The sequence below is a fragment of the Acartia tonsa genome, chromosome 12 (assembly GCF_053477335.1).
Source record: "Acartia tonsa isolate MP-2025a chromosome 12, ASM5347733v1, whole genome shotgun sequence".
Taxonomy (NCBI): domain Eukaryota; kingdom Metazoa; phylum Arthropoda; class Copepoda; order Calanoida; family Acartiidae; genus Acartia; species Acartia tonsa.
In genome coordinates, this window is record NC_137271.1 from 45,308,398 (window position 1) to 45,319,552 (window position 11,155).

Consider the following 11,155-nt stretch of genomic DNA (forward strand, 5'->3'; position numbering starts at 1 on the left):
ATATATAAAGTAAAAATCATATTTTCAATTGTTAAGTTACCGTTTTTTTTCCTTTTATTAAAGTGCTTAAAAAAAGTAAAAAATGTTAACTAGGTACCTATGAAATTAGGTTTATTGCTTTCAACTGATATTGCTTTCTTTTACTTTTATGTTATTTAAATCATCTGCTTTATAACTCACTATGTCTGTTTGTCAACCCTTGATTTCTTTTTACTTTATCAATAAAACAATAGTACGTATGTATAAACTTTAAATATAACAGAACAGGGATCTACGGAGACTCCGCCCATTTTTATCCATTTCAGCCACGCTCCAGCAGTGGCTAATAAACTGGTCGATTCACAGGTATTGCAAAATATGCCTACAGGTAGAATGGGGGTGGAGATTAATTGTAGATTACCCTTAATCGTAAGGATACTTAAAAGTAATCTAGAAAAGATTCTTATTTAACGTCATAGGAGAAACCAGAATTACCACCGAGTAACCTCCCTTTTTCTCTTCCTATTTTTTGGGGGGGAATTTTTGGAACAATCTAAAGATTCATCTGATTTTTTAAACAATGATTCCTAGCAGTGTTGCGGATCCTCCAAATTTAGTCAGTGCGGATCCGGTTCCGGACCCTTGACAATAAAAATAAAATCACCAAATTTTTCAAAAAATATTTTTATTCTTTAATCTCGAAGTCAAAAATACTTTTGATTTTCAAGTCTGAACCTAAAAAGTATGGGAGTGAATTAGCTGATTTTAACAAGGTTACAAGATATTTCAAAATTTGTAAGTGACTATTTTATATAAATTTAGGTAGATTTTTCCATAAATTTATACCTCAGGATCCGGATCCGGACCCTTGGACTCAAAATAATGCGGATCCGGATCCACAACACTGATTCCTAGAATAACAAAGTACAATATTTTAAGGGAAGCATCTCTATTATCAAGTTCTGTTTCTTAAGTTTTGACATTCTACAAGTGTTAATGTTCGTTTGTTTTACCGTAAACTAGAGATTCGCTTTTATATATTGTCATCCTTGTATATGATATACCTACTGTTATTAAAAGCGAATCTTTTCTATAATTAGGGTCGGTCCTTACGTCTGTACGTAACGGATAGCTCTTTTCGGTAATTTAGACATGCAAGAATTGTCCTATCGATATCAAACTTTGCATGATGATTCCTATAGGTTAGGTACGAGTTTACAAGCGAAGCAACTCTAATCGTTACCAGAAAGTCCATACGTCCATTTTAAACATGTTGCTGTTAAACAACAAAATTTATTCGATTGGTCTGATTTTTGGAATGATGATTCCTAGGATAACAATGTAAAATGTTATCAGCGAAGCATCTCTATAATCAAGTCCTAAGAGCTTCGCTTTTTTGGTTGTTGTCACTCTTGTTTTTAGGTAAAATTACGAGTGAAAGTAAAACCAGAAGAATTTGACAAACCTAAAATCAAACTGGAGTTGAAAACTGAAAACCTGTCCTATGTGACGTCCAACCAAAAACACGATGAATACTTTGATTACTTTGTGGCCATCAGGTAAACATTATCATAATTTAAAATAACAGAATATCTGTCTGTTTGTTTGTATCAAAGTATCTCGCTAACCGCTGAAATTTTATATTTCTCTTTTACAGTGAAGCTTCTCTTAGGTCTACGAAAGAAAGTGCCCACCAGACTTAAAAGAGCATTGTAGGCATTTAATTCGTTCTCATTGGTCATTGGTAGCTTTGTACTTTAAAATCGGAGTGCTATTCAATCTAGTTTTAATCAGGGTTACGAAGATAAGACAATGGACGATAAATTAACCCCCCCCCCCTTTTTGTAGGAATGATTAGTTGTAAAATGACATTGATAGGGGTGAGAAGATTTGTACATCAATTTAACCGCCATTGTCCTCTCCTTCCCTGTATGTATGTATGTAATTGAGAACATAATTCTAAGTATTCAATAACGTGTGGTGTATGTACTCTAAGATATACAAAAAATGTACATACTTAAGAAAGGAAAAAAGAAAAATCCTTTGAATCGCTTTCTGAACGTCAGCCTTCCCGCCCCCTCTTTTAATATTAAGTTTCTTAATTATTGACAGCCGGATTCACATAAATAACCCTAACTTTACCTAACCTAACGAGAAAAAATGAAAGAAAATTAGATGGGTGCCCTAAAAGCTATTTGAGGGAAATTGATAACATAATGATATTGTTTCCAATGAAATCATCAGTTGTTAAAATGTGTTTGTTACGTAGATTTCAAATTTTTAAGCTAGAAGGTTCTTTTATTGCCTTTTATTTTCTACTTTGGCTTCCAAAGAATCCGTTTTTATCGTCTTCAGTCGCGAATTTCTAGAATTTCTATGTAATAGCCTTAGATGTATTGGATTTTCTAATTTAGGGATAGGAAAACGGGAAAGACGGAACTTATTGAGGCAATTAATATGACTTTAAAACCAAAGGTAACACAAAGTTAAATAATATCGTACCTAGTTACTCTATAATCAAGGTATACCTACGGTCTTTACATTAACTTTTTCTTATGCAGTACTTCATTACTTCTATAGGAAGATTTTCCTACATATTTTCTATAAATGACAAGCGTTAAATCAAGCTCCACGATAAAGCATATTATGCCTTATCCGCTTTCTAACAAGAACTCCTCATCATTAATCCATCCTAACCGAAAATGGCAGGTGTCCCAAATGGTGTCTCAAATTAAGTCATCATAATAAATGACTCCCTCTGCATACTAGGGTTGGGAATCCGGAATCCGCCCAATTTTTGGCCAATTTTGGAATCCTAATCCGGAATCCGTTTTTTAATGGCGGATTCGGATTCTTATTTGGTAGGCTAAAACTAGCGTCTTGAGTTTTTTCTTTCAACTCCCCCTTTTTGAAGGCAAAGATTATCATCATTAGGTATATCTAATATCTTTTAAAATCTGGTTCGATTCTCGGAAGTGAAATGTAGAGAACACCAAGAACATTAATTTTAGGACATATTTAGCACTTAATTTTTTTAATTTTTTATAAAAGCCTATTAAAATATTACTAGAATCCGGAATCCGCAAAAAAAAGAATGCGGAATCCGCCATTTTTTGACGGATTCTTGTAAGAATCTGAATCCGGTCCAAAAATTTGACGGATTGCCATCCCTACTTTTTACACAACCAGAGGGAGGTTGAGTGAATGTATTGCGACCTGAATGAAAACTTTAACTTGAACTCTTATCACCACTATGAGGCATGACGCCCCCATCATTGTATTATAAAATATTATTCGTTTTGCACAGGTTACCCCGCCAGAGTCCAAAAATCTGCTTCTCCAAGGTGATGGTGAACAAGAGGAGAAAAGTAAAGCTGATAATCAAAGACTTCTTTTAAAATTTGCATCTAAGTAAGTGAACAAAAACATAATATTTTTTCAGTATGGCTACGAAACCGACTAATATCCTCTGGATTAGAACCGGTTCTCAGCCATACTAAAATTATGTGTCGTATCGTATTATAGACAATTTTCTACGTATAGTAAAATGAAAAATCATAAGATCAATACCAGTTCAGTTTTGCCACAATAATTTACTGAACATTTTTGAGATATTCTTTATCCTTTCTAGGTATATTTTTTATCTTAAAAAAAATATTTTATTTATTTACATATTTTTTAGGAGACAAAAAACGGGGCATGATAAGTATGAAAAAAGACAAGTGAACACAGAAATTACAGAAAAATCTGTTGCTAATATACTAGGTACGTACATATATTTTTATAGATAGATACAAACATATGAGAGACAGACAGACAAACATTTAGAAAGATGAATATTAATGATATGCGTTCTGAAGGCTGATTTTTCACACGGATAATATCGGATTCATAGACACCTTATATTAATAAATACTAGCGGATACGCTCCCATAGAGGCCTCTAGGGGCACTTGAGGAGGGGGGAGTTGAATCTCAAAACCTATTTTTTAATTTAGATTTTTTTAAATCCTACTTTTTATTTTAGTTCTAGAAAAATTTAATTTATTTTTTTTAGGGGGGGATTTTTTAGGCGATTTATCTTGGGAGGGTGGTGGTACCCTCCCAAGAAATAGTTATAACTCATTAGAAGCTACCTTGTTAAGGGAGAACCCAATCGGTTTATCGGTTAGCGAGAACTTTCGGTACAGACAAACAGGCAAACAAACAAATCAGACATCCTGTTACTTTATTATGAGGATAATGACAGATAAACATGATAAAGACAAAAGTAGTTTAGGCACACTTCTGTTTAATTTACACTAGTATCCAAAGTTTTATAATCTTATTATATTCGTTAGCCCTAAAACTTTTATTGAAATGTGATTAGTTGGTTCCAAGCTTTTCAACCTATATTTTTTTACTCTACAAGAGGAGTAATTTTGTTTATTATTATAATGGATGTTCAGCCATTTGCTTATCCATAAGGGTCCAAAGTCATGTATTATAGACTTAAATTTCAACTGGGTTGAGTAGACATGTTATAGACGCATTATTTAATCTCAATTTTACTAGGTACCTAGTTATTTAGTTTTTAACTTTTAGATGGTATAAAAGAGGAAGATATAGTGAGCCAGGAGCTGTCTACACCCACGAAGTTAATACCCCCTAGGAATGACAGGGCTATGAAACCTGCAGATGTGTACACAGTTCATCATCTACTTGATGGTTAGTTTGGTTGGTTTTGTAGTGATCTTATTTATAGCCTTTAAGGACGGGATACACCACGAGATCTTAAGTTAGTGTATCACTTTCTGAACCAATTACTGCTAAGCAATTCGCCTGGTTATATGGTCAAACGTCCTTTAGTCAACAAACCCTTTGATTACATGACCTTTGTCTAAAAGTCCTAACTGTATGTTCATGAGTTGCGCCTGTTTTGGGTCAAGGCATTCCCCCTACTCTAACTATTTATGCCGCCTTCCTGACGACATAGTAGCATCAGGAACCATTTTAAACGTGTCTAGTTATGACGTGGAGTCGGGCCGAGATTCGAAATTCACCTTCCCGACAACGAGCGGTTGCGCTACGTGTTACGCATTAGTCGCTGGTCTTTTTTTGCACTTTTATATAAATGGACTGATTTCGATGATCTGTATTCTGTATGTCCAAAACTCTGTTCTTTATGTACCCTGTATCCAATATAACCTAACTTAACTTGATCTAAAGTAATAAACAAAAAACAAAAGCCCCCATCCCCTTCTTTAAAACTAAGGGATAAAGAGGGTCAGGGGTGTATATTCTGCAAATTTGACCCGGCTGAGGGGGTAAAAAAATAAAAAATATGTGGTTGGGGAAAAAACTTTGCTGGAAAAAACTAGGAGGGGAAAAAATGAAAAATTTTGCAGGAGGGGAAAAAATGAATCTTGTGCAGAATATACACCCCTGAAGAGGGTTATCACTTCCGTGCTCAAGAGGGGACTTTTTGTGACTGCGCCCTTTATTTTAGATTTTGAAATAGACGAAGGAACAAAAGCTTGTGATTATCTGTTTAGCCAACATCCGACTAAAGAGGTATTTAACACATTCTTAAAAGTCTGTAGCTTAAGATCTCGCTAACTGCTTGACCGATTTGGTTCTCCTTTACAGCAAAGCTTCTTTCATGTCAAGTCAATAATTAAACTATATTAGGGGGGGGGGTGACATATCCTCCAAAGATATGTTACTTCTGGACTTCCCCGTTCCCCCTCTTCTAAATTAAATAATATGCCAACATTATCCCTTTACTCTTGAACTCCCCCCACCCCTTCTTCCATAGCAAAAGTCTTCTGAGGCGTTTTTTAAAAAAAAACTGTTTGGCTTAATGCCTCACCAAAATCAGTGAGGCTCGCTAAAAAAGTTGTGAAATTTTTCCAAAATCGCATAAAAAATCTACAAAAATTAATAAAAATCTTATGTTAATAACCCTTTTAAGATTTTATTTAATTGTTGTAGATTTTTATGCGATTTTGGAGGATTTTTCACATGATTTTTTAGCGAGCCTCACTGATTTTAGTGAGACAGTGAGCCAAAAAGTTTTTTAAGAATCCACCTCTGTATTGTTTTTTACAACTTTTTTATATTTAGGCTTTATCAAAGGCAAGGGATGAAGAAAAAATTCTTGCCCTTACTTCTTATTTTCTTAAACAATTTTTGGATGCAGGTAATCTATTTTATCGTCCTGATAACTTTTCATGATTGATAGGTACAAAGTTTGGTATCGTTGAGCATTATGCTAAAAGATAAAGTAATAAGGTTTTTTTATGTTTACAGCTTAAGATTTTGAGGACAACCATACTTAACGGATTAAGTTCTTTACATAGTTCTCAGAGATTATTTAGGCTATTTTATTTTACGATTTAAATCATTAGTCATTTCGCATTGCAGAAAAGCTGATACTTAAAAATGATAAAAATCAGGGATCGGAAGACTCACGTAAGCCGCGCATAAGCCTCAGTTTTAAACCTGCCTGTGGGCAGAAAAAAAAATTAAGAAAGAAGGATTGTCTGCTAAAGAGCCGTTTTATACATCCAGCTGAATTTTATAGTGATAAAATCACGATTTCACTGAGGCTTACACGCGGCTTACGTGAGGCTTCCGATCCCTGATAAAAATGACCTCTGAATGAAAGTCAGATCTTAATTGAACGTAATCGTCTTTATTTAGAAACCACTGGACCTACTGGTGCTCTGATAATGTACGCTGAAGGTCTTATCAGCATTCTAAATGCCAGGGATATTGTAAGTACTAACTTTTGTTCCTACTTTATTTATAATACAAAGTAGAATGATGCCTGTCCGTCCGTCTGTCCCTTAAGATCTGAATCTAATGAACCGATTGGATTCTATTCTTTAGGGAATATAACTTCTTGTCCTGTGGTGGTTTTAGGCTATTTTCTTGGGGGGTGGGACACCATCAACCCTCCCAAAAATAAAAATCTCCCCCCCATTTTTTTTTATTATTTGAAATTAGTGGTGGCAGCTCCAGTAGTACTTAATTTTTTTTAATTACCTCTTGGGGCAAAGCCCATAGAGGCTAGGGGCGAAGCCGCTAGTTGCTTGTATAAGTTCGTTAGACTTTAAAAAAAAAAATATTGAAAAATGTATACCTATTCTGAATACTTATCGTTATCATTTCTTTGATACTATGTAATTTTGTCAATAACAAAAAAAATTTCCTTGCAACTAAGCACTGTTTGAAAACTTGAGATAAACATCCGCAGTCGCCTAAACTACTGTCTAATATTTTAATCATCGTTTTCCAAATGTTTTTTGATAGATTTTAACCAAACCTATTTTTATTTAGAAAAGGTCCACGATACCCAGACATGTTCCATATGTAATTAAAAAGAAAATTTATAAAGAATTTACTGTTGGAAATGATGACAAGAGGTAAATATATTTTTATTAGTTTCTCTAGGTCTGATATTCAGTAAAGATCTCCAGAAAAATTATATTTAGTAACTTTTTTTCATGATCTAAAAGCATGAAGAAAGTGATGTTCGGCCCCTCGGGGCCTACAAAACTAGAATTAACTTATAGTCTTTCATTTGGCGTTGCTACATAAGACCTACTCTACAAAAGACCTACCCCTACAAAAGGTCTACTCTACAAAAGACCTACCCCTACACAAGACCTACTCTACAAAATACCTACTAACTTTTGTAGGCGTTGTAGGCGTTGGTCTTTTGTAGAACCGACGAGTAGGTCTTTTGTAGGGGTAGGTCTTTTGTAGAGTAGGTCTTTTGTAGCAACGCCTTTCATTTTACTATCCGCGGAAAGCTGATTACACAAATAGTTGTCTAGAAAAAGTTAGAATGAGGTTTGTTCGAAGCTCTTTCGACTTTTGGCTACAACAGATCTATAATATAGATGTATATACAGACAACTACCTCCCTTCATTTTTCAAAGACCTCTTTCGTCTGCTTCTAAATTATTTTCTGCTACTTGGCTGTGTAATATAAGCGATACCATTGGTTGATTTTCAATGACCCAATATGAAGGTTGCTCAAGACGGTTGCGATGGGGAGATAAAGTTATTTGACCCGGTCTCTCTCTAGTGTTTTACTCTAATGTGGCTACACACCAAAATATGGAGGGGGGAAGAGCATATCTTTAGGGGAAAGAAAGGGAGCTACCGTTTATGGAAACAGAGATATGACATTTCTTGTTATTCCGAAAAAATATTAGGGTTGGCAATCCGGATCCGGAATCCGCCCAATTTTTGGGCCAATTTTGGAATCCGTATGATATCCGGAATCCGTTTTTTAATAGCGGATTCCGGATTCTTAATTGGTATGCTAAAATTAGCGTCTTGAGTTTTTTTTCAACTCTCGCTTTTTGAAGGCAAAGATTATTATCATTATACACGGTGTTTCAGAAAAAGCTGCTTCCGTTTTTCTGACACAACCAGAAGGAATACAGAAAAAACGATTATTTGTCCTTATTTTCTGTAAAAAAGTACGTCAAATTTATAACAGGTGTTTTTCATTATCTCTAAAAATACGGCCCGTATGATAGGTACATAGTTTCCAAAAATGCTTTATGAAAAAAATGTTGTGCAAGAAAAATAAAAATAACTCTTTTATTATGTATAAAAAAAATCGTAGAATTTCAATATTAATTTAGAAAAAGGTATAAGAAAAGTACCTTAATGAGTTTTAAAGGTGAAATGCTTTTTAGCTCCTCACAAAAGCATTTTTAAGGAACTGCAATTTTTCATTTTTTCTTATTTCTTGATTGCGATGCATTTGCAGTAAAAGAATTTTCTTTAATAACGTAGGTGATAGTAAAAAGAAAAAAACTCCTTTTTATTTGTTAAAAAAATCTCTAAAGACAAAAAAGTTACCTATTGAAGTTTGAATTTTTTTATTAAAGCATTTAATTACAAATTATGGATAAATTATGAGTTTATATCTTAACCTGTCAATCAAATTAAAGGATTTTAGGAATAAATGAGGAGTGGGGATTTACGAACATGAGCAATTTTTAAGGTCATGTTTCTTAAGTATACAAAAAGAAAAACTGAATATTTGTTTTCAGTGAGGGAATTTTAAATGAAATTTTTAGTGTAATTGGTAGAAAATTGTATTAGCCGTGTTAAGATGTTGTTTTCAAGTGATTAAATTTTTGAAAACCAACCTTAAGGCACAAAATTCTACCAGAAAAAAGCATCATACGCATCTTTTGAAATATTTATGCGCCGTTATTTTCAGAGATATTAAAAAACACCTGTAACAATTTCGATGCATATTTTTATAGAGAATATTGACATATAATTATTTTTTTTTGTACTCCCAATGGTTGTTTCCCAAATTTGGAAAACGCAGTTTTTTTTTAAACGCCTTGTATATAAAATCTTTTAAAATCTGGTTCGATTCTCGGAGGTGAATTATAGTGAAGACCAAGAACATTAATTTTTAGGACATATGTAGCACTTGATTTTTTTTAATTTGCTTAAAAAGCCTTTTAAAATACTGCTAGAATCCGGAACCCGCAAGGAATCCGCCACTTTTTTTGACGAATTCTTTATGAATCCTGAATACGAATCCGGCCCAAAAATTCGACGGATTGCCATCTCTAAAAAATTTATTGTAAGCTTGATATGGCTTAAGAAAATGAATATACTTGTTTTTTTTTCAGATTGCTGACTCCTCAGCTGAAAGATAAAGCTGTTTGTTATCTCATTGTTATCTGTCTCATTATCAACAATGGAACTTTGGAGCTCACAGTCATCAATAAGTCGGTAAGATAATCTTGCTGTAGCGTAGCAGCTCTTTTATACGGTTTTCAATATATCAATGGATGTAGAATATACGTGGATATTATGAAAGGGGAAAAGTTGTCGTAAATTTAGTTTGCTAACACGTTAATCCAGTAGTAAGGGAGGGGATGGGGAAAAAGTGGTTCAAGGGGGAATAGTTGTTTTAGCCAGCAACGAGTTTCACTTTACTAGAAAACATGAAAATCTGGTGTAACATCCAAGTAATAATATATCCCTTTGTATATCTTTCTTTACTGTCCTTCAAACTATAACTATAAATGTCTGCCGTACTTTTAAAAGAATTTCTCTTTCTCCATACACTTTTGTGTATTTTCTGGCTAAAATATTGGATGATAATATGCCAAAGTAGTAGGATGTATGTTTGACTTTCGTATTTCTGCTTGAAATTTTGAGTAGGTAATTTGCTGTTTTACAACATTTTCCGGTGGCAAGTATTAAAAGAATATTACCAAGGGGGAAGGGGGGGGGGGGGGAGTTTTGACACATTTGCGTAAACCTGGAGTATAGGCTTTATCTTTAGACTGAGAGGGTAGGTTATTAAAGATAAAATCATTCTTATATGATGAAATACCCGCAACTTTAATATTTTTTGGATAGGCCTCCAGGTGGTCTCTGTACAGGTAAAAACGAAAAAAAAAATTTTTCAAAGAGTTAGAGGTCAGCTTATGAAACAAAATATGCATGTTTTTTCATCAAATATGTGAATAACATTCAAAAAGATGCATGTTTCGTTTTATAAGTTGACCTCTAACTCTTAAAAAAAAATTTTTTTTCCTTGTTACCTGTACAGAGGCCACCTGGACTCCTGGAGGCCTGGAGCTCTAGAACCTGGAGGCCTATCCAAAAATCTTAAAGTTGCGGGTATTTTATCATATAAGAATGATTTTATCTTTTATAACCTATCCTCTCAGTCGAAAGATAAAGCCTATACTCCAGGTTTACGCAAATCTCCCCCCCGCCCACTCCCCCTTGTTAAAGCATTAATTGGAAGTATATCTGCTTAAGTAATACGACTTTCCAAATGAAACTTTGCTTATCTTCACTTACATAACTTTGGATGTTCATTTTTTTGCTTTTAGTTTTAGAAATAAAATCTAGACGTTCTCTCAGTTATATATCTGTTGATGAAATGACTGTAATCGTGTTACATTTACTATTATTTTATTTGTTTGTTTTTTCTTGCTGCACTACTTACCCTTTTAACATACCTAATTTTCTTTTTTTACAGCTTCTTAAAGCTTTCATAAAACGGGACCACATGAATTCCCTGGTCCAAGTAACTGGAGCTCGCCTGGATAATGATCCTGTCACCAGTAAGCTCAACATAGTTCTCAGGTGAGTTAGTAACATAAGTTCTACTCAGGGATCTAAAGGGA

The 11,155-nt window shown here is 34.0% G+C and overlaps 1 protein-coding gene across 1 annotated transcript in view; it reads left to right on the forward strand.

Moving 5' to 3' along the window:
• The window catches only part of LOC145334047 (uncharacterized), a 344,996-nt gene that overhangs the window by 331,712 nt on the left and 2,129 nt on the right, over positions 1 to 11,155 (forward strand). The window contains exons 3-14 of the mRNA XM_080179325.1: positions 261 to 345; positions 1,402 to 1,538; positions 2,394 to 2,454; positions 3,287 to 3,390; positions 3,662 to 3,744; positions 4,563 to 4,685; positions 5,467 to 5,531; positions 6,084 to 6,159; positions 6,663 to 6,736; positions 7,302 to 7,387; positions 9,638 to 9,740; positions 11,008 to 11,114. Coding sequence (XP_080035451.1) covers positions 261 to 345; positions 1,402 to 1,538; positions 2,394 to 2,454; positions 3,287 to 3,390; positions 3,662 to 3,744; positions 4,563 to 4,685; positions 5,467 to 5,531; positions 6,084 to 6,159; positions 6,663 to 6,736; positions 7,302 to 7,387; positions 9,638 to 9,740; positions 11,008 to 11,114 — 1,104 coding nt within the window. The remainder of the gene's footprint in view (positions 1 to 260; positions 346 to 1,401; positions 1,539 to 2,393; positions 2,455 to 3,286; positions 3,391 to 3,661; positions 3,745 to 4,562; positions 4,686 to 5,466; positions 5,532 to 6,083; positions 6,160 to 6,662; positions 6,737 to 7,301; positions 7,388 to 9,637; positions 9,741 to 11,007; positions 11,115 to 11,155) is intronic.